The 26,634-nt window shown below is 44.9% G+C and overlaps 1 protein-coding gene across 2 annotated transcripts in view; it reads right to left on the bottom strand.

Annotated features, from left to right (window-relative positions):
• Window positions 1-26,634, bottom strand: part of BRAP (BRCA1 associated protein) — a 45,471-nt gene that overhangs the window by 2,913 nt on the left and 15,924 nt on the right. For both annotated transcript variants that reach the window (XM_032168658.2, XM_058425190.1), the window contains exons 6-11: window positions 21,679-21,827; window positions 15,942-16,017; window positions 14,597-14,735; window positions 14,128-14,237; window positions 10,942-11,031; window positions 5,009-5,112 (exon numbers count right to left, since the gene is read on the bottom strand). In XM_032168658.2, the coding sequence (XP_032024549.1) occupies window positions 5,009-5,112; window positions 10,942-11,031; window positions 14,128-14,237; window positions 14,597-14,735; window positions 15,942-16,017; window positions 21,679-21,827 (668 nt within the window). The remainder of the gene's footprint in view (window positions 1-5,008; window positions 5,113-10,941; window positions 11,032-14,127; window positions 14,238-14,596; window positions 14,736-15,941; window positions 16,018-21,678; window positions 21,828-26,634) is intronic.

Here is a 26,634-nt window from a genome sequence, read left to right as displayed (position 1 = left end):
TGCGCCAGTCCACAAGTGTATTATTTATTTATTTATTTTTTGAGATGGAGTCTCACTCTGTTGCCCAGGCTGGAGTGCAGTGGTGTGATCTTGGCTTACTGCAACCTCTGCCGCTTGGGTTTAAGCGATTCTCCTGCCTCAGCCTCCCAAGTAGCTGGGGTTACAGGCGCCTGCCACTGTGCCCGGCTAATTTTTGTATTTTTAGTAGAGACAGGGTTCCACTATCTTGGCCAGGCTGGTCTTGAACTCCTGACCTTGTGATCCACCCACCTTGGCCTCCCAAAGTGCTGGGATTACAGATGTGAGCCATCGCGTCTAGCCCACAAATGTACTTTTAAGATACTTTTTTTTTTTAGAACGGGGTTTCACCGCTCGACCTGATCTCGTTTGCCCCGTGCGTGCAGTGGGAATCTCGCTTACAAGATGGCCACCATCAACCTTCTCCTGCCTCAGCTTTTTTGAGATGCAGTCTGGCTCTGTCGCCCAGGCTGGAGTGCAGTGGCGTGATCTCGGCTCACTGCAAGCTCCGCCTCCCGGGTTCAGGCCATTCTCCTACCTCAGCCTCCCGATAGCTGGGACTACAGGCGCCTGCCACCTCGCCCGGCTAATTTTTTGTATTTTTAGTAGAGACGGGGTTTCACTGAGTTAGCCAGGATGGTCTCGATCTCCTGACCTCATGATCCACCCGCCTCGGCCTCCCAAAGTGCTGGGATTACAGGCGTGAGCCACCGCGCCCAGCCTTTTAAGACACTTTTTTTAAGCATCAGAAAGTTTTCAGTAGCAGAAACTATTCTGTGACTGATAGTAAAAATTCTACTGCTTCTTTGTTTTGCAGTCAGTGGTTAAATAGGTGACTTCAAGATGATAGCTGTGATAAGGAAGTTATGAGGAAAAGTGGCATTCTTGGAGAGTCAAGTACTCTGACTTCATTGCATTTGCTGACGGGGAAAAAAAGGGCACTTATTCTAACCAAAGGGCTTTAGACTTGGGAGTGCCCTATTCTTGATGTCCAGTCTTACTCGTAAGTAAAGAATTGCAAATGAAACCACCATTTGAGGCCAGGTGCGTTGTCTCATGCTTGGAATCCCAGCACTCTGGGAGGCTGAGGCGAGAGGATCGCTTCAGCAAATGAAAGAGGAAATGAGTTCGAGACCAGCCTGAGCAACAAAGTAAGACCCTGTCTCTACAGAAAATCAAAAAAATTAGCCAGGTGCGGTGGCGTGCACCCGTGGTCCCAGATTTACAGGAGACTGAAGCTGGGGGATTGCTTGATCCCAGCAGGTCAAGGCTGCAGTGAGCTATGTTCGTGCTACTGCACTCCAGCCTGGGTGACAGAAAGAGGCCTTGTCTCAAACAAACAACCCATACCATCTGAGACCCAGTAGGGTGGCTCATGTCTGTAATCCCAGCACTATGGGAGGCAAAAGTGGGAGGGTCACTTTGAAACCAGCCTGGTCAACATAGCGAGACACCGTCTCTACAAAAGAAAAATTAAAAAAATTAGCTGGGTGTGGTGATGTGCACTTGTAGACCCAGCTACTTGGGAGGCTGAGGCAGAGGACTGCTTGAGCCCAGGAATTTGAGCCTGCAGTGGGCTGTGATTGCATCACTGCTCTCCAGCTGGTCTGACAGAGTAAGACCCTGTCTCAAAAAAACAACAAAAAACAAAAACACTCACACACAAAAACCACGAACAAAAAAACCCCACTATTTGAGATACTATTTTTATGCATCAGAACACCCAAGAGCTGAGACATGAGAAATGAGGCACTTACACACTAGCACTGCAGCATGAACTGGTATAAACTCTTTCGAAGACAACTTGGCAATATCTATAAAAACAAAAAATTTGGGCCAGGCACAGTGGCTCACGCCTGTTATCCCAGCACTTTGAGAGGCTGAGGAGGGTGGATCATGAGATCAGGGGTTCAACATCAGCCTGGCCAACATGGTGAAACTCCGTTTCTACTAAAAATACAAAAATTAGCCGGGTGTGGTAGCGTGTGCCTGTAATCCCAGCTACTCGGGAGGCTGAGGCAGGAGAACTGCTTGAACCCGAGAGGTGGAGGTTGCAGTGAGCTGAGATCGTGCCACTGCACTCCAGCCTGTGTGACAGAGCAAGATTCCGTCTCAAAATAAGTAAATAAATAAATAAATAAATAAATAAACAAACAAATAAATAAACAAAAAATTTGCACGCCCTTTGACACAGCTATTTTACTTCTAGGAATTTATACCATAGAATAGATATACTCAGGATTGGGCAAAAAGAGACATGGAGAAAGATGCTCATTACAGTATTGCTTATAGTAGTGTGAGATTTGACACAACTTGACACAATCAATAGGGACCTGGTCAAAATTATTATGGCAGGCCAGGTGCAGGGCTCATGCCTATAATCCCAGCATTTTCGGAGGCCAAGACAGGAGGATCACTTGAGGCCAAGAGTTCAAAACCAGCCTGGGCAATATGGCAAGACCCCGTCTCTACAAAAAAATTTTAAATTGGGCAGGCATGGTGGCACACACCTGTAGTCCTAGCTACTCAGGAAGCTCAGACTAGGAGGACCACTTGACCCCAGAAACTGGAGGTTGCAGTGAGCTATGATTCTGCCACTGTACTCTGGCCTAGGCAACACAGCAAGACCTTATTTCAACAACAACCACAACAACAAAAATCATTATGGTACATCCATACAATTAAATAGCATGCAGATGTTACAAAGATCAGGACAGATTTAGATGTGCTAGTATGAAAAAAAATCCAAAAACATATTTAATCAAAGAGAATACCTAGATTCTATTTTTGCAGAGAAAAGATTATGCATGTGAGATATTTATGTTGGCAGAGCTAAACATCTAGAAGAATAAATATTCACTGGTGCTGGTTAATAATGGTTAACACTAGATAGCAGCAGAATCTAGGAGGTGAAAAAGAACTTCCAGTTTTGCAGGGTGTCGTGGCCCACGCCTGTAATGGTAAAACAGTCTCTACAAAAAAATTAGCCAGAGGCCAGGCGCAGTGGCTCACGCCTGTAATCCCAGCACTTTGGCAGGCGGATCACCTGAGGTCGGGAGTTTGACACCAGCCTGACCAACATGGAGAAACCCTGTTTCTACTAAAAATACAAAATTAGCCAGGCATGGTGGCGCATGCCTGTAATTCCAGCTACTCGGGAGGCTGAGGTGGGAGAATCACTTGAACTCTGGAGGCAGAGGTTGCGGTGAGCCGAGATCACACCATTGCAGCCTGGGCAACAAGAGCGAAACTCCGTCTCAAAAAAAGAAAAAAAGAAAAAAAAAATTAGCTAGGGGTGGTGGTGCACAGCTGTAGTCCAGCTACTTGGGAGGCTGAGGCAGGAGGATCACCTGAGCCTAGGGAGGTGGCAGATGTAGTGAGCTGGCCAAACACAGTGGCTCACGCCTGTAATCCCAGCACTTTGGGAGGCCGAGGTGGGCGGATCATGAGGTCAAGAGATTGAGACCACCCTGGCCAACATGGTGAAACCCCATCTCTACTAAAAATACAAAAATTAGCTGGGTGTGGTGGCGTGCTCCTGTAGTCCTAGCTACTCGGGAGGCTGAGGCAGGAGAGTCACTTGAATCTGGGAGGTGGAGGTTGCAGTGAGCTGAGATCGTGCCACTGTACTCCAGCCTATTGTGCCACTGCACTCGAGCCTGGCGACAGAGCAAGACTCCGTTTAAAAAAAAAAGATGGGCCGGGCATGGTGGCTCACACCTATAATCCAAGCACTTTGGGAGGCCGAAGCAGGTGGATCATGAGGTCAGGAGATCAAGACCATCTGGCTAACACGGTGAAACCCCATTTCTACTAAAAATACAAAAAAATTAGCCGGGCGTGGTGGTGGGTGCCTGTAGTCCCAGCTATTGGGAGGCTGAGGCAGGAGAATGGCGTGAACCTGGGAGGCGGAGCTTGCAGTGAGCCGAGATCGCGCCACTGCACTCCAGCCTGGGCGACAGAGCAAGACTCCGTTTCAAGGAAAAAAAAAAAAAAGATGTAGTGAGCTAAGGTTGTGCCACTGTACTCCAGGGAAAGACCCTGTCTCCGAAAAAAAAAAAACAACAACAAAAAAACCCATCCAGTTTTTACTTTGTATTCTTTAACACAGTTGTTCAGTTTGTTAGGGTGCTGAAAGTATAGGGTAATTTTTAATTTTTACTTCTATTAATTTTGTAGTGTTGTTTTTACAATAGCTTAACAAAATTTTATTTTTGTTGAGACAGGGTCTCGCTGTTGCCCAGGCTGCAGTGCAGTGGTGAGATGTTGGCTCACTGCAGCTTCTGCTTCCCAGACTCATGTGATCCTTCCTCCTACCTCAGCCTCCTGAGTAGCAGGGACTACAGGTATGCACCACCATACCCAGCTCATTTTTGTATTTTTTAGTGGAGAAGGGGTTTTACCATGTTGTCCAGGCTGGTCTTGAATTCCTGGGCTCAAGCAACCTGCCTGCCTCAGCCTCCCAAAGTGCTGGGATTACAGGCGTAAGCCACCATGCCTGGCTGGTAATTTCAATCAGTAGCAACTATCTTCCCAAATAACAGTAAATAAGGAATGTTATCGCCATGCTGTTCATGAGTTTTTTGCTCCATATTCAACATCTCTTGCCTTTAACTCCTGCCCAAGGCCACAGCATAGAACATCTCCAGCTTAGACACAGTCTCCTTCCTAACTGCCAGTTCTCAGCCACAATGGCTCAAAGAAGCCAAAGGCTCTGGATGGAAGAAAATTGCTTTTCACAGGCAAAAATGGAAGATATCTGTACACACTGCAAGTGCACAGACATCAGAAGAGAGCACTGCATTCCACATGGCATCCATCTGGTATGAAACCCCGCATTTTTTAATAAACGAGAAGCCTGTTCCATATATAGGGAGACTCCTGAAAACCTGGTGATACATATATTTGAAAATGAGGGTGTTTCCATAGGAATGAAAGAAACTGTCTGTTTATAGAGCCTGTTACAACAGAATAGACCGATTATACCTACTTTCTTTCCACAGACTGCTTTTCTTTTAGGAGATCATTTAGTTTGTGCTCTAGATTATCACACTTCTCAATTGTTTCTTTAAACTTGGTCTTCATGTTGTTAATCTGAAAGAGCAAAGAGAAATCAGATTCATTTCACAAAGGTAATGTGGTGTGCTCTTTGGGACTATCATCATATTTTTCCCCCCCAATCATCTGTATATAACTTTGACAAACCAAAATTAGAAAACGTGAGATATGGCAGTTTCCAGGCAGGGAAAAAAAATAAAGAAAAGGTGAGGTAATCATTTGAAAGAATTTCCATAATAGGATTAAAAATGCCGGGAAATCTTTTTTTTCTTTTTTTTGAGCCGGAGTCTCGCTCTGTCATCCAGACTGGAGTGCAGTGGGATGATCTTGGCTCACTGCAACCTCCACCTCTTGGGTTCAAGCAATTCTCCTGCCTCAGCCTCCCAAGTAGCTGGGACTACAGGCACTTGCCACCACGCCTGGCTAATTTTTGTATTTTTAGTAGAGACAGGGTTTTACCACGTTGGCCAGGCTGGTCTCGAACTCCTGACCTCAGGTGATCCACCTGCCTCGGCCTCCCAAAATGCTGGGATTATAGGCGTGAGCCACTGCGCCCGGCCTAATTTTTGTATTTTTTAGTAGAGATGCCATGTTGGCCAGGCTGGTCTCAAACTCCTAACCTCAAGTGATCGGCTTGCCTCGGCCTCCCAAAGTGCTGGGATTACAGGCATGAGCCACTGCGCCTGACCTAATTTTTGTATTTTTTGTAGAGACAAACATTGGTAATCTAAGAAACTTGTGACAGTTGACTCTAGTCGTTTATTTTTTCCTATTCACAATATTTTTTTCATGTATCATGAAGCCACATGGAATACAGGCAGTCCATGTTCTTTTGAGTCTATTTATAAGAACAATATACATAGACTAATTCATATTACACAGCCTTAAAAACATAAGAGAATTAAAAAATTCTGATGTATAATATATCAGATGGCAGCCATCCTAGCGCAGAGTACGTTGGAGTCTGGCTAAGTAGATCCTGGATCCACTCCTGTATGAAGATCTGCGAACTTGGGAATTTCCTCAACTCCACTGGTCTAAGGACACTAGCAAAAGATTTGGTGGGAAGGCAAAGTCGGGAGGCTGGGTGAACCACAAGGCAATATAACAGGAACTGAAAGTGGCTGAGAATTTAAGTCATACAGCCCAGGGATCAGCTAGACCTTTCTTTTTAATCATTTTCCATACAGCCTGCCTAGCAAGTCTCTAATAGCACTAGCTTTAATAACAATAATAATAATAGTAATAGGCTGGGCACGGTAGCTCACGCCTGTAATCCCGGCACTTTGGGAGGCCGAGATGGGTGGATCACGAGGTCAGGAGTTCGAGACCAGCCTGGCCAAGATGGTGAAAGCCCGTCTCTACTAAAAATACAAACATTAGTCGGGCACAGTGGCAGGCACCTGTAATCCCAGCTACTCGTGAGGCTGAGGCAGGGAGCAGCTTGAACCAGGGAGGTGGAGATTGCAGTGAGCCAAGATCACACCACTGCACTCTAGCCTGGGAGACAGAGCAAGAGTCTATCACAAAAAAATATAATACAATACAATAAAAATAAATGTTTTGTTCAAATTAACTTTATAGCCAACCTCCGTTGGAAGAATATGGAAGAGAGATTTCTTTCTTTTTTTTTTTTTTTTTTGAGACAGAGTCTTGTTTTGTCACCCAGGCTGGAGTGCAGTGGCGCTATCTTGGCTCACTGCAACCTCCAACTCCCGGGTTCAAGCGATTCTCCTGCCTCAGCCTCCTGGCACTACAGGTGCATGCCACCACGCCCAGCTAATTTTTGTATTTTTAGTAGAGACAGGGTTTCACCATATTGGCCAGGCTGGTCTTGAACTCCTGACCTCATGATCTGCCCACCTCGGCCTCCCAAAGTGCTAGGATTACAGGCATGAGCCAACACGCCCGGCTGGACGAGAGATTTCTAAATGTTCTTCTATGTCATAAAAATCAAAATAGCTTTAAAATCGCTCAAATTCTAGTTAGGTATTAATTTTCTCTTCAATATTATTTTAAAATAACAGAGCACTAGATCCTTTTGAAATTTTCTTCTAAACTGACTCCTGTCAGTTTAAGGAAGTTGAAAAGGACAGAAATTACTATCATAAGGAACCAAACTGTACATGTCTTGGACAGTAAAGATACTTAAGCCAAACACATTTAAATCAAGATGAAAATATAAAGGTAACCCTAAAAAGGTTTGTTTGTTTTTTGAGACGGAGTCTTGCTCTGTCGCCCAGGCTGGAGTGCAGTGGCGCAATCTCGGCTCACTGCAAACTCCGCCTCCTGGGTTCACGCCATTCTCCTGCCTCAGCCACCTGGAGGAGTAGCTGGGACTATGGGCACCCGCCACCATGTCCAGCTAATTTTTTGTATTTTTAGTACAGACGGGGTTTCACCATGTTAGCCAGGATGGTCTCGATCTCCTCACCTTGTGATATGCCTGCCTCGGCCTCCCAAAGTGTTGGTGTTACAGGCATGAGCCACTGTGCCTGGCCAAAAAGGTTTTTAATATTGCTACAGACAAATGTTAACAACGATTTAAATTAGTGCTTATTAAAACATTTCTGGTCCAGTGCCATGGCTAGCGCCTGTAATCCCAGCCCTTTGGGAGAGCTGTGGCAGAAGGTTTGAGCCCAGGAGTTGGAGATCAGCCTGGGCAACATAATAAGATTCCCCCATCTCTCTCTCTCTCTCGTTTTTTTTTTTTTGAGACGGAGTCTCGCTCTGTCGCCCAGGCTGGAGTGCAGTGGCGCAATCTCGGCTCACTGCAAGCTCCGCCTCCCGGGTTCACGCCATTCTCCTGCCTCAGCCTCTCCGAGTAGCTGGGACTACAGGTGCCCGCCACCACGCCCGGCTAATTTTTTCTATTTTTAGTAGAGACGGGGTTTCACCGTGGTCTCGATCTCCTGACCTCGTGATCCGCCCGCCTCGGCCTCCCAAAGTGCTGGGATTACAAGCGTGAGCCACCGCGCCCGGCTCTTTTTTTTTTGAGATGGCATCTCGCTCTGTTGCCCAGGCTGGAATGCAGTGGCGCGATCTCAGCTCACTGCAGCTTCCGCCTCCCTGTTCAAGTGATTCTCTTGCCTCAGCCTCCTAAGTAGCTGGGACTACAGGCACGTGCCACCATGCCTGGCTAATTTTTTGTATTTTTAGTAGAGATGGGATTTCACCGTGTTAGCCAGGATGGTCTCGATTTCTTGACCTCGTGATCCGCCCGCCTCGGCCTCCCAAAGTGCTGGGAATTATAGGCGTGATCCACTGTGCCCGGCCGACCCCCTGATCTGAATAAAAATTTTTTTTAAAATCAGCCAGGCACAGTGGCACCCTCCTGTGGTCCCAGCTACTAGAGAGACTGAGGTGGGAGGATCGCTTGAGCATGATGGGCTGAGCCTGAGGCTGCAGTGAGCTGTAACGGTGCCACTACATTCTAGCCTGGGCAACAGAGTGAGATCTTATCTCAAAAAACAAATGAAAAATTCTGACCATTAGCCCACAGTAAGAAACACCCATGACACACACAAAAGTGAAATGAGTTTCACAAAACAATATTAATTGTACTACACCCTAATATTTCTATCTACACTATTTTATCTAATAAAAATGCTAGTTGTGGTCCACCAAACTCATTTTACAATCCACAGCTGGAAAAATACTGATTAAAATGGAGCTAGACATCCACAAGAAAAGATATACTTTCAGAGGAGTTCACCTTACGACTGCCTCTGCCTACCATGTGTTCTTCATACATGGCCATGAAAACTAAGAGCCTTTGAGTGTCTGTGAGCTTCATCGTCTAGAATAGGCTCTGCTCACATGCTATAATAACGGCACTACCTAAGGCACTGGGGGAAAGAAACAGTGTTTATAACTGAAGCCCACAATGAATTTCAAACTTGATCCACACCCCTCCTCCACATCAACAAGAGGCCCACAAACAATCTCTGTCAGTGAGACCCAGGGTCCGGGTTACTGTTTCTCCCTGAACATGTTCTACTGCTGGGGGTGCTAACGGACAAGGGACTGGCCAAAAGGAGGACCGTGGCGGAACAAAGGGCTTGCATCATCCATTAACTTATGGATAAACGACATTTGTTACCAGAAAACAAAAGCATCCTTTTAAGCACCCCAAGCATTTTATTTAGAGCTGCTCTGGCTTCCATTTTACCCTGACCCAAAAGCAAACGTGAGTTTCAGTGTTTCGTTCTCCTGCCCCTTGACTTGCTTTTCATTGGCATGTTTTAGGGAATGCAGTTAATCCTAAAGAATCCTAGAGAGCAGAGAGAATTCTGAGCTTAGCTCTCAAGGATCTGGATGAAGCACTTGAGATAGTCACACTGGTATATCCCGTGGAAAAACCCATGAGTGCAGCTGCAGCGGAGCTGCCAATGCACTTCCCGTGAGCCAACTTCACAGTACGCGGCAGCGACCTGCGCTCTGCTCCATCGAGAGCATTGGCAGGCAGTCCTCCCTGCACATACTCTAATCAAGCCCTATTCAGAACTGGTAAAGTCAAGTGACCTTGAGTGCCTCTGGAAGGGCACGTGCATTGACTAGAATAGGCTCTTGTAAGAATTTCATCAATAACTTTTAACTGCAGATCATTTTAAAACTGACTTTTTTTTTTTTTTTTGAGACAGAGTCTCGGTCTGTTGCTCAGGCTGGAGTGCAGTGGTGCAATCTTGGCTCACTGCAACCTCTGCCTCCTGGGCTCCAGCAATTCTCCTGCCTCAGCCTCCTGAGTAGCTGGGATTACAGGCGCCTGCCACCATGCCCGACCAATTTCTGTATTTTCAGTAGAGATTGGGTTTCGCCATGTTGGCCAGGCTGGCCTCAAACTCCTGACCTCAAGTGATCTGCCTCCCTCAGCCTCCCAAAGTGCTGGGATTACAGGTGTGAGCCACTACACCTGGCCTAAAGCTGATGGTAAGCATTAATTTTTACAAACCTTGATTTTGCCCACTTACGGCATATCCAGAAACTGGGGCCCATGGCCCTGCCTGCTAAGCTCCAGGATCTTCCTAGCCACCTCAGAGGTGGGCCCCAAACCCAGCTCTGTACTGCCTATCTGAAGGCCCAAGGATAGGTGGGGACTCACAAAGTTACTAATCATTGAGAAATTCTACAAGATTTTATTTCATACTAAGGGAATCACTGAATTACAAACACTGTCCCTAGGTCCAAAGAAAGGTTCTTAGAGCCATAATTATATACAATTATACGCAGGTGCTTACTAGTTTTCAGACTATCTTCTTTGGAAGTCACAGGGTTCCTTGCACATACTGGAGACAGAGCTCTGGGCTTTCCATCTGAGTTTCCACCAAGATCACACCACTTTTTAATTTTGCTAAAGTAGTGAATGGCATCTTTTTTTAAGGACTATTTTGTTAAAATTTGAAAACTGCTGCCCTAGACCTTCAGGGTGAATAATGAAGTGTCAATATCTCTGCCCAATTTTATTTCCTTCCATTTAGAAAGGCTCTGCGCCATTTCATTGCCTTAGAAGTTCATGTTTAGCTCCCAAAGGCAGCAGTTCCCAAGTGCCTGACTCAAATGACAAACCCTCATGTAGATACTTGTATGTTTTTAGTGGAACTTCACAAGGCATTAGAAAACCACATTGAGGTTAAAAAAAAAAAAAAAAAAAAGCAAACAAAACCCACTAAGACCCCAAAATATCAAAACAGTCAAGCCTTTAAATCCAAAGTTTCTTTTTAGTGGCAAAACAGTTCTCCACTTATTACCCGCCTGAGAAGGGAAGATGGTAAGATTCCTCTTTCCCTGTACTCTGCCTTCCACACCCCCCCATCAGAGTGCCCTGCCATGTGTCATTTCAGCAGTCACCAAACCAAACAGACTTACTTCCTCTGCTGTGTCCTTCTCTATCCGAACTATCTTGTTTTCCCAGTAGATTCGCTGAGATTCCAGCTGGCTTGTTAGTAAATATGAATACTAGAAACATAAAGAATAAAGACCAAAATATAAGTCATTGTTGTCAGTCTCTGAAATCCAATTTAAAAATCTTATCTTTAATGATCCACAGAAAACTAAAACTAACCAACAGAATGTATATTTACACCCTGGTTCTACTCTACCCAATATATACTGGACCAGGGGACACAAATGACATTATGCTTCTGTCCTCCTGGGGCTTACAATCTAGTCAGAATAAATGTACTTATAAAAAATTTTATTCTGGTCAAGCTGACTTTAAGAAGAACCACAGTGGTTTTAAATCTATGTGTAACTCAAATAAACTTACCTGTCTCCCTGACCCCATGAAGCAGTCCTGTCCCATCCTGTCCCACCCAGCACTAGAGTCAGGCACCCCCTCTCAGCTCCCTGAGCACTGTGCTTATCAGTAACAGCACTCAGGACAGCAGCACTTCATCACCAGTTTACCTGCCTGTCTCCCTGACTGGACCGTGAACTCTTCGAAAGTGAGGGTTATATCTCTACTGCTGTATCTCCAGTGCCTGGCACATGGTGGATGTCAAGAACTGTTTGCTGCATGACTGCCTGAATGAATGAACAGTGCTGTGTAACCACAGGGAAGGGATAGATGGTGTAGGACAGTAAGATCTGAGAGAAGGCAAGATTTGAGAGGGTGCTGACAGATAGGAGGAGAACAGATAAAGACAGAGATCCGAGTCCAGAGAACTACTTGACCAAGACAGAGCTATGGACATTAGAATCTCTTCAGAAATGAATGAGTAACATTAATGGGGTACTGGTGTGCTGGGTTAGGAGATATGGCGCCAGTGGAAGGCTTTGGGGTATTATAATATTGACAAATATGGGCAATGGGGAACCCAAGGCCAAGGAGTGGCAAGGTCACATCTCCATTTTGGAAAAACCATTCTAGAAGACTAGAAGAGATATAAACATGTCTGCAGGCTACAGAGAGGGCAAGGAGAAGAACATCTATGCTACTGAACCCTAAGCTCCACGAGAGCAGGGAGTTTGTTCAATGCTGTGTTTGCGGCACTAGCACCAGTGGCTGACAGCAAACATTTTTCTTTTTTCTTTTTTTTTTTTTTGTTTAAAACTGGGTCTTACTCTGTTGCCAAGGTTGGAATGCAGTGGTGCAATCATGACTCACTGCAACCTCAACCTCTTGGGCTCAAGGGATCCTCCTGCCTCAGCCTCCTGAGTAGCTGGGACTACAGGTACGTGCCACCACACCTGGATAATTTTTTTTTTAATTTATTTTTAGTAGAGACAAGGCCTTGTTATGTTGCCGAGGCTGGTTTTGAACTCCTGAACTCAAGCGATCAAGCCTTGGCCTCCTGAAGTGGTGGGATTACAGGCATAAGCCACCACGCCTGGCCAATAAATATTTCTTTCTTTTTGGAGACGGAGTTTCGCTCTTGTCGCCCAGGCTGGAGTGCAATGGCGCCATCTGGGCTCACTGCAACCTCCGCCTCCCAGGTTCAAGCGATTCTCCTACCTCAGCCTTCCAAGTATCTGGGATTACAGGCGCCCACCACCACACCCAACTAATTTTTGTATTTTTAGTAGAAGTGGGGTTTCACCATGTTGGCCAGGCTGGTCTCAAACTCCTGACCTCAGGTGATCCACCCACCTCGGCCTCCCAAAGTGCTAGGATTACAAGGTGTGAGCCACTGTGCCCGGCCAGTATTTCTTGTATGAATAGAATGCATGTACATACTTAATGTGGAGGATTTACTAATTCTAAATACTTAAAAGTGTTTGATCTTTTTTTATTAATACAATGATTTATTAATAACAATATAAACCTCATTTTAGGCAATTTTACTATCAGACGTCTTGAAATGAGCAAGTTTTCAAATGTCCACTTCCTCCTAAGGTTAAGGTATGTTTCTAAAACAACCTTTTTTGAAATTTATATAAAACATGACTCGTGGCTGGGTACGGTGGCTCATGCCATATGTATCCCAGCACTTTGGGAGGCTGAGACAGGTGGACCACAAGGTCAGGAGATCAAGACCATCCTGGTTAACACAGTGAAACCTTGTCTCTACGAAAAATACAAAAAATTAGCCGGGCGTGGTGGCACATGCCTGTAGTCCCAGCTACTCGGAAGGCTGAGGCAGGAGAATTGCTTGAACCCGGGAGGCAGAGGTTACAGTGAGCTGAGATTGCACCACTGTACTCTAGCCTGTAGCTACGGGAAGACAATCTTGACACTGAACTTGAGACAACTACAGACATCACAATGAAAGTAATAAGGCACAGTGAAACTTAGACTTTTTTTTTTTTTTTTTTTTTTTGTGAGACAGGGTCTTGCTCTGTCGCCCAGGCTAGAATGCAGTGGCACAATCTGAGCTCACTGCAACCCCTGCCTCCTGGGTTCAAGAAATTCTGGTGCCTCAGCCTCCCAAGTAGCTGGGATTACAGGCATGAACCACCACGCCCAGCTAATTTTAATAGGGACAGGGTTTCACCATGTTGGCCAGGCTGGTCTCGAACTCCTGATCTCAGGTGATTCACCTGCCTCAGCCTCCCAAAGTGCTGGGATTACAGGGGTGTGAGCCACTGCACCCAGCTGACATTTAGACTTTCAAAGAAGAAAAACAGAATAAAAATATTTTAATGACACCTCACAGCAATGACTGAACATTTTTTTTTTTTTTTTTTTTGAGATGGAGTTTCGCTCTTGTTGCCCAAGCTGGAGTGCAATGGCGCGATCTCGGCTCACTGCAACCTCTGCTTCCCAGGTTCAAGCGATTCTCCGCTTCCCGGGTTCAAGCGATTCTCCTACCTCAGCCTCCCCTGTGGAGCTGGGATTACAGGCGTGTGCCACCATGCCCAGCTAATTTTTTGCATTTTTAGTAGAAACGGGGTTTCACCACGTTAGCCAGGCTGGTCTTGAACTCCTGAACTCAGGTGATTCACCTGCCTCAGCCTCCCAAAGTGTTGGGATTACAGGCATAAGCCACCACGCCCGGCCATGACCAAACTTTAAAAAAAAATGTACATCCAGGTAAATGACAAATATTTCAAATTAGAATAGTAAACAGCAGTAGAAACAGATATTGAGTGATAACTCATTAATTCTCTTACCTCTAACTGTAAGGCATCTATTTTCTCTTCCTGGCAAGTATCCCCCTCACATTCATACTGTACTATTTTTCCATCTGTTTTACTTGCAACCAGTCGATGAACATAGTTATCTAAAGAAAGAGTCAACAAAAGTGTGTTTTTTTAGAATGAAAAGGGTCTCTGTACACTTTTAACTCTGACAAAATTTTTTTTTCAGATCTAATTTAAATGCCTTATAATATTTCTTTAAAAGTGTCAAATCATTTGAATTTTAGAGGGGAGGGAGAAAGCAAGAATGGAAGTATTAACTCCCTTTATAATGTGTGATTCAAGACATTCTAGAAAAATAGTGCCCCAGGGAAACTGAGAATTTGGGTTTGCAACAGCTGTCAGAAGATGACATTTCAAGCTGGGAGGGAAAGTGAAGAGGTTGTGAAGGCAAAGTTTCCACACAGAATGAGTCCAAATTAGAAAAGCGAGTGGTGTTCACCTCCAGCATAGTCCCAGACTCGATGGTTGGTAAGCTGCATGGCATACGTGTGCTGCGTTTCCTCAAAGTGCTTATAAGCATGTCGACTGACATACCGTCCACATCCTATGTGGCCGCATATTAAACAAATCCAAAGATTCTGCCGGAAGAGGTAAGATCTTAATTAGTTAAATAAAAATAAATGATCTGGCCCGGCGCGATGGCTTGGAGGCCGAGGCAGATGGATCACCTGAGGTCAGGGGTTCGAGACCAGCCTGGCCAACATGATGAAACCCCATCTCTACTAAAAATATAAATATTAGCTGGGCGTGGTGGCAGCTGCCTGTAATCCCAGCTACTCAGGAGGCTGAGGCATGAGAATCGCTTGAACCCAGGAGGTGGAGGTTGCAGTGACCCGAAATCGTGCCACTGCACTCCAGCCTGGGCTATAGGAACAAGACTCTGTCTTCAAACAAACAAACAAACAAACAATCGATCCACCTCACTCAGAGCGGGAAGGAACCTGAGACACAAGGAGACAGAATTGTTGGTTGGGCACAGTGGCTCAAACCTGTAATCCCGGCATTTTGGGAGGCCGAGGCAGGAGTATCGCTTGAGCCTAGGAGTTTAAGACCAGCTTGGGCAACATAGCAAGACCCCAACTCTACGAAAAAAACAAAAAACAAAAACAAAACAAAAAAAACCTACTAGGCCATGGTGGCACACACCTGTGGTCCCAGCTGCTTGGGAAGATGAGATGGGAGGAAGGCTTGAGCCCAGGTATTTGAGGTTACAGTGAACTATGATCATGACACTGCACTCCAGCCTGGGTAACAGAATGACACCCTGTCTCGAAAAAAAGAAAAAACTGTTTCTACAGGAGCCTGATTGATTAAATGTATGTTGAAAACCCAACAATCAAGGATGCTTTTATGGGTCATTTTTTTTTTTGCTGATTTCTAAGGAGCACTATGTGAATAGCAAGAAAAAAATTCACAATTCGTCAGTACAAGTCTAAGCCTTTCAAAAGCGCAAAGAAAAAGGAATAAATTTAGCTCAGGAGTAACATAATTTGTGTATTCATATGTCTTGCCCGACCCTAGACAAAAAGAAAAAAAATTTTAAAGAATTCAGGCTGGGTGCAGTGGCTCACACTTGCAATCCCAGCACTGTGGGTGGCTGAGGTGGGAGGACTGCTTGAGGCCAGGAGTTCGAGACCGGCCTGGGCAACACAGTAAGCCCTGTCTCTTAAAATAAAAAATAAAAAAATAAATTAAAAATAAAGAACTTAAGTCATACCAGGCAGAAGAAAACTCATGACAATTAAAGCTGCATTCTTTGTTCTTTTCCATCACCCATTACTTACTTCCTGAACACCACACTCAAAACACTTATTTTCTTCTACTGGCTCGGGCGTTTGACAGTACCGGCAAACAGGACACCTATCCAGGACACCAAAAGATAATGGTGCAGGTTAAATATAAAAGACAGCTGTTACAGAACCCAAAAGTCAAACACTGGATTTTATATCCTCCTCCTCTTACATGCTATTTTTTTTTTTTTTTTTTTTTTGAGAGCGAGGCTTGCTCTGTGACCCCCAGGCTGGAGTGCAGTGGCACAATCTCGGCTCACTGCAAGCTCCGCCTCCCGGGTTCACGCCATTCTCCTGCCTCAGCCTCTCTGAGTAGCTGGGACTACAGGCGCCCGCCACCACGCCCGGCTAATTTTTTTGTATTTTTAGTAGAGACGGGGTTTCACCGTGGTCTCGATCTCCTGACCTCGTGATCCGCCCGCCTCGGCCTCCCAAAGTGCTGGGATTACAAGCGTGAGCCACCGCGCCCGGCCCTTACATGCTATTTTTATCATAACTAAGGATATCACTTAAAATAAAATATTCAAAATAAAAATATACAAAATCTTGATAAAACAGAGAACAGAGAAATTGGGATCTGCCTCATGTCCTTTTCCGCTCTTCTGTCTAAAGCTTAGATGATCAAAGAGCTAAGTATTTACAGGTTACAATTAGGACTTCATTTCATGTCTGATTATTTATAATTTTTTTTTTTTTTTTTTTTTTTTGAGACAGAGTCTTGCTCTGTTGCCTGGGCTGGAGTGCAGTGGTGCGATCTCAATTCACTGCAACCTCTGCCTCCCAGGTTCAAGCGATTCTCCTACCTCAGCCTCCAGAGTAGCTGGGACTACAGGCATGCACCACCACACCCAGCTAATTATTGTATTTTTGGTAGAGACGGGGCTTCACCATGTTGGCCAGGATGGTCTCGATCTCTTGACTTCATGATCCACTGGCCTTGGCCTCCCAAAGTGCTTGGATTACAGGTGTGAGCCACCGCTCCCAGCTTGTTTGTTTTGTTTTGTTTTGTTTGAGACAGTTTCGCTTTTGTTGCCCAGGCTGGAGTGCAACGGCATAGTATCAGCTCACCACAACCTCAGTCTCCTAGGTTCAAGCAATTCTCCTGCCTCAGCCTCCTGAGTAGCTGGGACTACAGGCATGCGCCACCATGCCCGGCTAATTTTGTATTTTTAGTAGAGACAGGGTTTCTCCATGTTGGTCAGGCTTGTCTCAAACTCCCAACCTCAGGTCATCTGCCTGCCTTGACCTCCCAAAGTGCTGGGATTACAGGCGTGAGCCACCATGCTTGGCCTATAATGTATTTTTACCCCAAACAACCTGCCTTATCCCCATTTCCCAAAGATTTAAATCATTCAAAAAGTACCCTTTCGCCGGGCGCGGTGGCTCAAGCCTGTAATCCCAGCACCTTGGGAGGCCGAGGCGGGCGGATCACGAGGTCAGGAAATCGAGACCACCCTGGCTAACACGGTGAAACCCCGTCTCTACTAAAAATACAAAAAATTAGCCGGGCGTGTTGGCGGGCGCCTGTAGTCCCAGCTACTCGGGAGGCTGAGGCAGGAGAATGGCGTGAACCTGGGAGGCGGAGCTTGCAGTGAGCCGAGATCGCGCCACTGCACTCCAGCCTGGGTGACAGAGCGAGACTCTGTCTCAAAAAAAAAAAAAAAAAAGTACCCTTTCTTCTCCAAGTTGCTCCTAAGAATTGGATTTAAAATCTGTAGTAAAAAAACAAAGGTTTTTTTTTTTTTTTTTAGACAGAGTCTTGCTCTGTCACTCAGGCTAGAGTGCAGTGGCGCGATCTCAGCTCACTGCAGCCTCTGCCACCCAGGTTCAAACGATTCTCCTGCCTCAGCCTCCCAAGTAGCTGGGATTGTAGGCGTGCACCTCCATGCCCAGCTAATTTTTGTATTTTCAGTGGGCATGGGGTTTCACCATATTGGCCATGCTGGCCTCCCAAAGTACTGGGATAACAGGCATGAGCCACCGCACCCGGCTAAACACAAAGGTGTTAATGTACTTATTGAAATGCACATATCTCACTGCACCATGAACATCATGTGGAAGATACCAGTGCTCTATCAGGCATTCATGCCTCAATTTACAAAAAGCCAATAAAAACAATGTTGAAAAAATCCATTAACTGTTTTCTATTATACTCCACACAAAATAATACTAAATACTAGTCATGAGTATTTTTGTTAGATGGGCAACTAGGACAGAAAGTGGGTTATAGCTGAGGCTGACTGAACTGGCACCAGGAAGAAACAATGCTCAAGATATAACTAGTGGCCAGGCGTGGTGGCTCACACCTGTAATCCCAGCACTTTGGGAGGCCTAGGCAGGCGGATTACCTAAGGTCAGGAGTTTGAGACCAGCCTGACCAATATGGAGAAACCCTGTCTCTACTAAAAATACAAAATTAGTGGGGCATGGTGGCACATGCCTGTAATCCTAGCTACTTGGGAGGCTGAGGCAGGAGCATCGCTTGAACCCAGGAGGCAGAGGTTGCGGTGAGCTGAGATTGCGCCATTGCACTCCAGCCTGGGCAACAAGAGCGAAACTCCGTCTAAAAAAAAAAGGATGTAACTAGTAACAGTTACCCAACTAAGTAAATAAAACCAAGAAAATGGAATAAACAGGAAGAACACTAAGTGTGTCACAGATGACGCAGCTCTATCTGTGTAAGAGAAAGGAAAGGATCTAGTACACTTCTTCCTTTAGCATCAAAAGAGAAGACAGAAGACAAACTCAAAGAAAGAACAGAAATGGTAGCCAGAAATCAGAATGCAGTCTTACTAGAGGTAGAAATTGGCTTTGTCTCATCCCTTTGGTCTGTGTGGTGGCTGTGAAAGTGGTTGACTAAGAAAACAGGCCAGGTGCAGTGGCTCACATCTGTAATCCCAGCACTTTGGGAGGCCGAGGTAGGAGGATGGCTTGAAGCCAAGTCTACCCTGGCCAACGTAGCAAAAGCCCTTCTAAAAAAAAAAAAAAAAAAAAAAAAAAAAAAAAAAAAAAAAAAAAAAAAAAAAAAAAAAAAAAAAAAAAAAAAAAAAAAAAAAGAACAGAATTAGATTTCAGAACCAGTTCTGAAATCTAATTCTCTACATTGTGCCCAAATGATCAAAACGATCTTTCTGAAATGTAAATTTGATCTTGAAAAGAAAAAAAAAATTATAAAAATAAACTTATAAACAATTAGCATTCTATGATATACTACCTCATCTGTCTACTAAAAAATAATCAACAGTTTATTGGCCAGGCACAGTGGCTGACACCTGTAATCCGAGCACTCTGGGAGGCTGAGGTGAGTGGATCACCTGAGGTCAGCAGTTTGAGACCAGCCGGGCCAACATGGCAAAACCCCATCTCTACTAAAAATGTAAAATTAGCCAGGTGTGGTGGTGCATGCCTGTAGGTAGTCCCAGCTACTCGGGAGGCTAAGGCACGAGGACTGCTTGAACCCAGAAGGTGGAAGTTGCAGTGAGTTGAGATCACGCTACTGCACTCCAGTAGCGTGAGTGCAGACTCCATCTCAAAAAAAAATAATAATAATTAACAGTTTATTAAATTCTTCCTGCCTTTCTCTGCAAAAAATTATTTTATCCTATTTTCCTGATGAGATCTTTGGGAGCTCTTCACCGAATGGCCTTCTCTGACATCTCTCTGTATCAAAAAGACCAACACTGCCTCCTACTGCAGCCCTTCCTGAGTACCCCTGTTGGGGGATGCCATCATTCTCTCTTCCAATCTCCACCCTGAACCACATGCATTTATGTACAAGTGTAAACTCTCTTAGACCAAACCACCCCAAAGAGGACTTGAATTTGCTTCCTCTGTCTCAGCATCTCTCACAGTTCTATGCATGTACCAAGGCTCAAACCTCACTAAATGAACTACATGATTTTGAGGGCAAATGGCATGTCTTACATCCCATATGACAGGTTGAATTCTAGTTCCAGTTCTGGCATTCTCTGGCCATTGCACTTTGAGCTTGCAAATTCTTATCTCTGGGCATGTGTCCTCCTCCTGTATAAAATGAGGTTGTTGGAAAAAAGGGTCCCTGAGGAAACTTCCAACTTTAAAATGCTATGGTTCTGTAACAGTTAATTTATATCAAAAGGTATACTGGGGATGGGTATCGTGGCTCATGCCTATAATCCCAGCACTTTGCGAGGCCAAGGCAGGAACACTGCTTGAGCTCAGGAGTTCAAGACCAGCCTAGACAACATAGTGAGACCCCATCTCTACAAAACAAACAAACAAAAAAACAATTAGCTGGGTGTGATGATGCACGCCTGTAGTCCCAACTACTTGGGAAGCTGAGGCAGGAGGATCACTTGAGCCCAGGAGTTTGAGGCAGCAGTGAGCTGTGATCATACCACCGCACTCCAACATGGGTGACAGAGCAAGACCCTGTCTCAAAAAAAGGTAAAACTGGAGTGGCAGGGAACAAAGAAGTGCCTAGAACTTAACTGGTATAGCAGATGGACTGAAGATACAGATAAACACTTTAAGGAATGCACATATCTCAGTATGGCTTTGTTCAAGGCAACTGGACAATTCCTTGAAAAACTCCCAAATGATACCCAAGAATTGACTGAGGACTCCACAGAATTGGAGCAAGACTCCTGTCCAGCTAAATAAGTAGGGCAGGGATAAGCTGCAGAGACCCAGTTTATTTATGTGCTCCTCAGTGTCTACCTAGCTCCTCCTGTGTGCCACGTCCCCCATCAGGTGTGAGAGACACAGCAGTGAGCAAGCCAGGCATGGCCCCCGCTCTATGAAGCTGACATTCTTCTTCCAGCCACCAGGCCACTTGTGGGTGGACAGAGATCCCTGTAGACTTTCACCCCTCCTCACTTCTGTGCTTGGTTATATGATCTTCCCCTTCCCCCACTGCCTTCTCTGGGTTCTGCTCTTTACCCGGCTTAACTCCCAATTATCCTCCTGGAGATGCCACTTCTCAGGTGGTCCTGGCTTCATTAGGGCCCCAGTTCTCAGTCCCAATGCTGCACACTGCTCTTCTGTAACACTGGTTATAGCTGTGATTTATTTACTTGTGTGATTTCATTCTGGGTTCCCCTCTGTACTGGGAAATCCAGAAAGCCAGCATCTGATACACCTTTCTGGTTAAGTCCCACAGTGCAGTCTGCAAAGGGAGCAACCATCCTGGATTTAGGGGGTAAAAAAAAGGTACAGGCCTCACCTGTTCTTTGTCTGTAGCAACATCACCTATGACTATGATCTAGTATGCTGGGAATCAGGAGGCTGTAGAGTAGATCTCATACTTGGTAACTGCTATTTCTACTGGCCACCAAGCCATCAACAGCCCAGCAAAGCTAAAATATCAGGCTGCTGTAGCCCAGTTGATAAGGAGCCCAGAGTGAATGGCAGACACCAAGTGCAGCTGATACATGAGATTCCAGACCTAGATTTCACTGCACCGCGAGAGCCTCAAACTAAGCTTTGTTTTTTTTTTTTCACTCTCTGGCTCTTGGAAGGAAAGAACAACTCATGCTGCTTTGGGGAATTCCACAAGGGTTCAGAATCAGCATACTAAAAAAGGACTTGGTCTCAGAATGCCGATTCCCTGAACTTAGGAAAGGGAAGGAGAAAAAGGACCTCTTGAATAAAGTCAAATACTTGGAATGGTTCATTTCTGCAGGTGGCTCTTTTTAATTCTGGAAGGGTTACAATGGGCTTGTACACAGAGGGGTTCGGCCCCTGCACTCACGTGGTGTCGTCCCAGCGCTGCAGACACTGGCTGTGGAAGCTGTGGTTACATAACGTTGTGAGGATGCCATTCACAGACTCGTCCATGCGCTCCAGACACACCGTGCACTTGGGGAGCTCAGTCAGGTCCATCACTGGGAGGCTGGCGCCCTATAGGAAACACCTCATATAAGCCTCACTCTTCATCTACCAGCAATACTTTATTTTTCCTTCTTTTTTCTGAGACAGGGTCTCACTCTGTCACCCACGCTGGAGCCCAGTGGCGCAATCACGGCTCATTACAGCCTTGACCTCCCAGGCTCAAGTGATCTGCCCACCTCAGGCTCCCCAGCAGCTGGGACTACAGGCATGAGCCACTGTGCCAGGCCTTTCTTCTTTTAATAATAGTTTTCTAGTTCCTTTTTTGACTCCTGGCAGGATATTCTCAATATCATTACTCTAAGCAAGTAATTTAAATTGGTAATATTTTCATTCATTTATTCATTCATTCAATTCAAGAAACACGGATGGAGTACCTCCTGTGTTCCTGCACCGTGCCAGGTACTGGTAATACAGCGGTGAACAAAACAAAGATCTCTGCCCTCACAGAACTGACATTCCAGGAAGGGAGACTGCTGCCAAAACCTTAACATATAAATCTCAAATGTGACCAGACTCCTAGCTCAAGCTCTAAATGTCTACGACTATAATAGAATACAAAGGAACAAACGAATAGCTGGACCTGAAGGATTTTTCCATAGAGTAAGTTATAACCTAATACTTTCTATTCAGTGATAACAGCACCAACAACACTGATTCCTCATTTTACAGGTAAAGATTGAGCCCCTGCTATGTGCAGCAGACAGACACTGTTCTAGGTGCGGAACAGTAGTGAGTAAAAACAGATTCGTTAAGTCCAAAAAACAGTCAGCTCCTGCCCCCACAGAGCTTAGAATCTAGTGGAGGGAGAGACAAAAATCAAATTAAAAAGCAAACAGTAAGCTGGGCACGGTGGCTTATGCTGGTAATCTCAGCATTTTGGGAGGCCGAGGCGGGTGGATCACGAGGTCAGGAGATCGAGATCACGGTGAAACCCCGTCTCCACTAAAAATACAAAAAATTAGCCGGGCGCGGTGGCAGGCGTCTGTAGTCCCAGCTACTCAGGAGGCTGAGGCAGGAGAATGGCATGAACCCGGGAAGCGGGGCTTGCAGTGAGCTGACATCGTGCCACTGCACTCCAGCCTGGGCAACAGAGTGAGACTCCGTCTCAAAAAAAAAAAAAAAAAGCAAATAGTACAGGAAGCCACAAACAGGGTGTGAATTAGGGGGCATGACAGTCCAGATGGTCAGGAAAGGCATTCCTAAGACAGTGCTTGACTTGACGCTTCCAGCCAGAAGAGGAGAAGGAATTACTTAGGCAAAGGTCAGGGAGCACACACTTACGGACAGAGAAAAAGGATATTAACCTATAGTCCCTGAAGAGTAGATACTTACAGGAAATCTCTCAAGAAGCCACGTTCATTTAAGAAAGGAATCTCTAAAACTGAGGCCTCGTGCAGCATCCAGCACAAAGGATGCCCAATTTTATCACGTCAATTTTTTTTTGAGTTTGACAAATTTATCGGTATTTTAGTAAAGACATTCATCTCAGTTGTTTCTCTCTCCCAGCTTGACCTTAGCTTAATATTTCATTTGGGTCAAGAAAAGAGTATCTAGGAGAGGTATGTTAACAAACAGGAAAATGGACAAAAATTGATAGTTTGCCTACATTAAAGTAAGTTAAATTCATGTATTTTGATATAATTAAATCATGTAAGAACTAAGAGTTCTATATACATTTCCATTGTTTCACTTGGGGCTCATTCTAAACTTAAATGCTAGTGAACAAGTGTTAGGAATATACACAGGATGCTTCTCTGGAGTTATTACCAACTAAAAGAGCTCAGCAAGCAGTTACCACCAATAAAGCAGTCTGAAGCTGCCTCCAAATATAATATTGTAGGAGTTTTCAAGGAAATTTTTATACTGTATGCTTCTTTTGTCTGTGACTATGCTTTTAAAGACGTGTTTAACTGTCACATTAAAAAAGATGCCGGGTGGGGTGGCTCACGCCTGTAAGTCCAGAACTTTGGGAGGCCGAGGCGGGTGGATCACAAGGTCAGGAGTTCAAGATCAGCCTGGCCAAGAGGGTGAAACCCTGTCTCCACTAAAAATACAAAAAATTAGCCGGGTGTGGTCGTGGGTGCCTGTAATCCCAGTTACTTGGGAGGATGAGGCAGAGAATTGCTTGAACCCGGGAGGTGGAGGATGCAGTGAGCTGAGATTGCACCACTGCACTCCAGCCTGGGTGACAGAGTGAAACTCCATCTAAAAAAAAAAAAAAAAAAAGCTCATATACAATATAAAAATAAAAAAACAAACACCCTACAATACACAAATCTCACAAAGTATATGTGGTGGGATTCCAAAAAAATGTTTGAAGATGCATTTTCTTTCCTTCTACTCTAGTATCTAAAATGTGCTTTTTGAGAGGCCACTGGTCAACATGTATACATTTAAAATCAACCATGTAATTTTACTAGTAAGAAAGCTGGGGCTGGCACGGTGGTTCACACCCAGCACTTTGGGAGGCCAAGGCGGGCGGATCACGAGGTGAAGAGTTTGAGACCAGCCTGGCCAACGTGGTGAAACCCCGTCTCTACTAAGAATACAAAAATTAGCTGGGCGTGGTGGTGTGTGCCTGTAATCCCAGCTACTCAAGAGGCTGAGGCAAGAGAATCGCTTGAACCTGGGAGGCATAGGCTGCAGTGAGCCGAGACTGCTCCAATACACTCCAGCCTGGGCGACAGAGCAAGACTCCGTCTGGGTCGGGGCGGGGTGGGGGAAGCCAGTATTTAAGTTCAATTTAAACTGGATTCACAAGTTAGTAATTTAAATCCTTAGACAAAGTTACAGAAAGTACATCTTCTTGTTTTCCATCTTCATACAATGTTAAATTTTTTTTTTGGTGTTTATACTTTTTAAAAAATAAAAATAGTCAAATGCTTAATATGTACATTTAATTTTTTGGTGGTGGTTTGTATTTTAAAATAAACAGCTTCCTTATGATTTGCCTCAAGTTCTGGTGGAAATGCTTACAGCAACTAGCTAATAAACAAAAAACAAGAGAAGCACATTCGAAATACTGATTTACTTTGGTAGCAAATGGTTTTTCTTTGAAGACTAATGAAGATACACAAGACCCATTAAGGTGAAGTGGGCTATTTCAAATATTCAACAGTTTATATTAAAAAAAAAAATCTTTATTTTTTTTTTGAGACGGAGTCTCGCTCTGTTGCCCAGGCTGGAGTGCAGTGGCACCATCTCGGCTCACTGCAAGCTCCACCTCCCGGATTCACGCCATTCTCCTGCCTCAGCCTCCTGAGTAGCTGGGACTACAGGTGCCCACCACAACGCCCAGCTAATTTTTTGTATTTTTTTTTTTTTTTTTTTGAGAAGGAGTCTCACTCTGTCACCCAGGCTGGAGTACAGTGGCGCGATCTCGGCTCACTGCAGGCTCCGCCCCCCAGGGTTCACGCCATTCTCCTGCCTCAGCCTCCCGCGTAGCTGGGACTACAGGCGCCCGCCACCTTGCCCGGCTAATTTTTTGTGTGTTTTTAATAGAGACGGGGTTTCACCGTGTTAGCCAGGATGGTCTCGATCTCCTGACCTCGTGATCTGCCCGCCTCGGCCTCCCAAAGTGCTGGGATTACAGGCGTGAGCCACCGCACCCGGCCATTTTTTGTATTTTTAGTAGAGATGGGTTTTCACCATGTTAGCCAGGATGGTCTCGATCTCCTGACCTCGTGATCCACCCTCAGTCTCCCAAAGTGCTGGGAATACAGACATGAGCCACTGCGTCTGGCCGAAAAAAATTCTTTTAAGAGCTAAGCATCTGTATCCACTGATAGCAATGCAATACCTACTTTATGATGACTTGAAACAAACAAATGCCTATAAGGAAAAAAGCTGTATTTTAATTTTATCTAAATTTACTTTCAGTCAATAGTTCAGTAACGTTTTCCTCCCAATATTCCCTGTCTCTATAAGGCTGTTCCTGGGAGCCAGACAAGTTTAGGTAATAAGGGAGTGAAGAGAGTAACTGCTTACAGTTTTAAACAGAAAATAACTATTTGCTTCCCTCCTTTTTTTTTTTTTTTTTTTTTGAGACGGAGTTTAGCTCTTGTTGCTCAGGCTGGAGTGCAACGGCGTGATCTTGGCTCACCGCAACCTCTGCCTCCTGGGTTCAAGTGATTCTCCTACCTCAGCCTCCTGAGTAGCTAGGATTACAGGCATGCGCCACCACGCCTGGCTAATTTTGTGTTTTTAGTAGAGACGGGGTTTCTCCATGTTGGTCAGGTTGGTCTTGAACTCCCGACGACCTCAGGTGATCCGCCTGCCTTCGCCTCCCGAAGTGCTGGGATTACAGGTATGAGCCACCATGCCCGGCCTTGCTCCCCTCTTAATGTGTTGATAGTTGTCTCTAAAAAAATATGCAATTCTTTAAAAGGTACCATTTCTGATTTATTATCTGTAACCTTTGGAAACTAATCACATGAAACTACAAAATTAGCAAATGTCTTGAAATCTGTATATAAAACATAAATTACCTCTAATTTTGAACCCTAATTTGTTAGTGTACAACTCAATATTTAAAAAAAAAAATGAAAGAGAAAAAAAAAGTGGCTCCAAAAATAGTCTTATATCATTCTTTAAAAAAGGAAACTGTTCCTTTTAACTTTACACCCACCCCACACCCCAATTTCAAAACATTGTTTAATTGTCTTGGTCATTGACATTTCCAAGATAAGATTTTATATTTCGCTCCCATAGCTTCTGGTTATCAGAAAACCCATGCTTTCTTTTATTGAAGGAGTTTGGTCCAGCTGATGTTGGTGTATCCCTTCCAATATTCTTCATCTTCATCTTTGCTTCTGGA

The sequence above is a fragment of the Hylobates moloch genome, unplaced genomic scaffold (genome assembly GCF_009828535.3).
Source record: "Hylobates moloch isolate HMO894 unplaced genomic scaffold, HMol_V3 SCAFFOLD_12, whole genome shotgun sequence".
In the NCBI taxonomy this organism is placed as follows: Eukaryota; Metazoa; Chordata; class Mammalia; order Primates; family Hylobatidae; genus Hylobates; species Hylobates moloch.
Note: the sequence above shows the minus strand (reverse complement) of the source record. Positions and strands in the feature narration are given on the sequence as shown.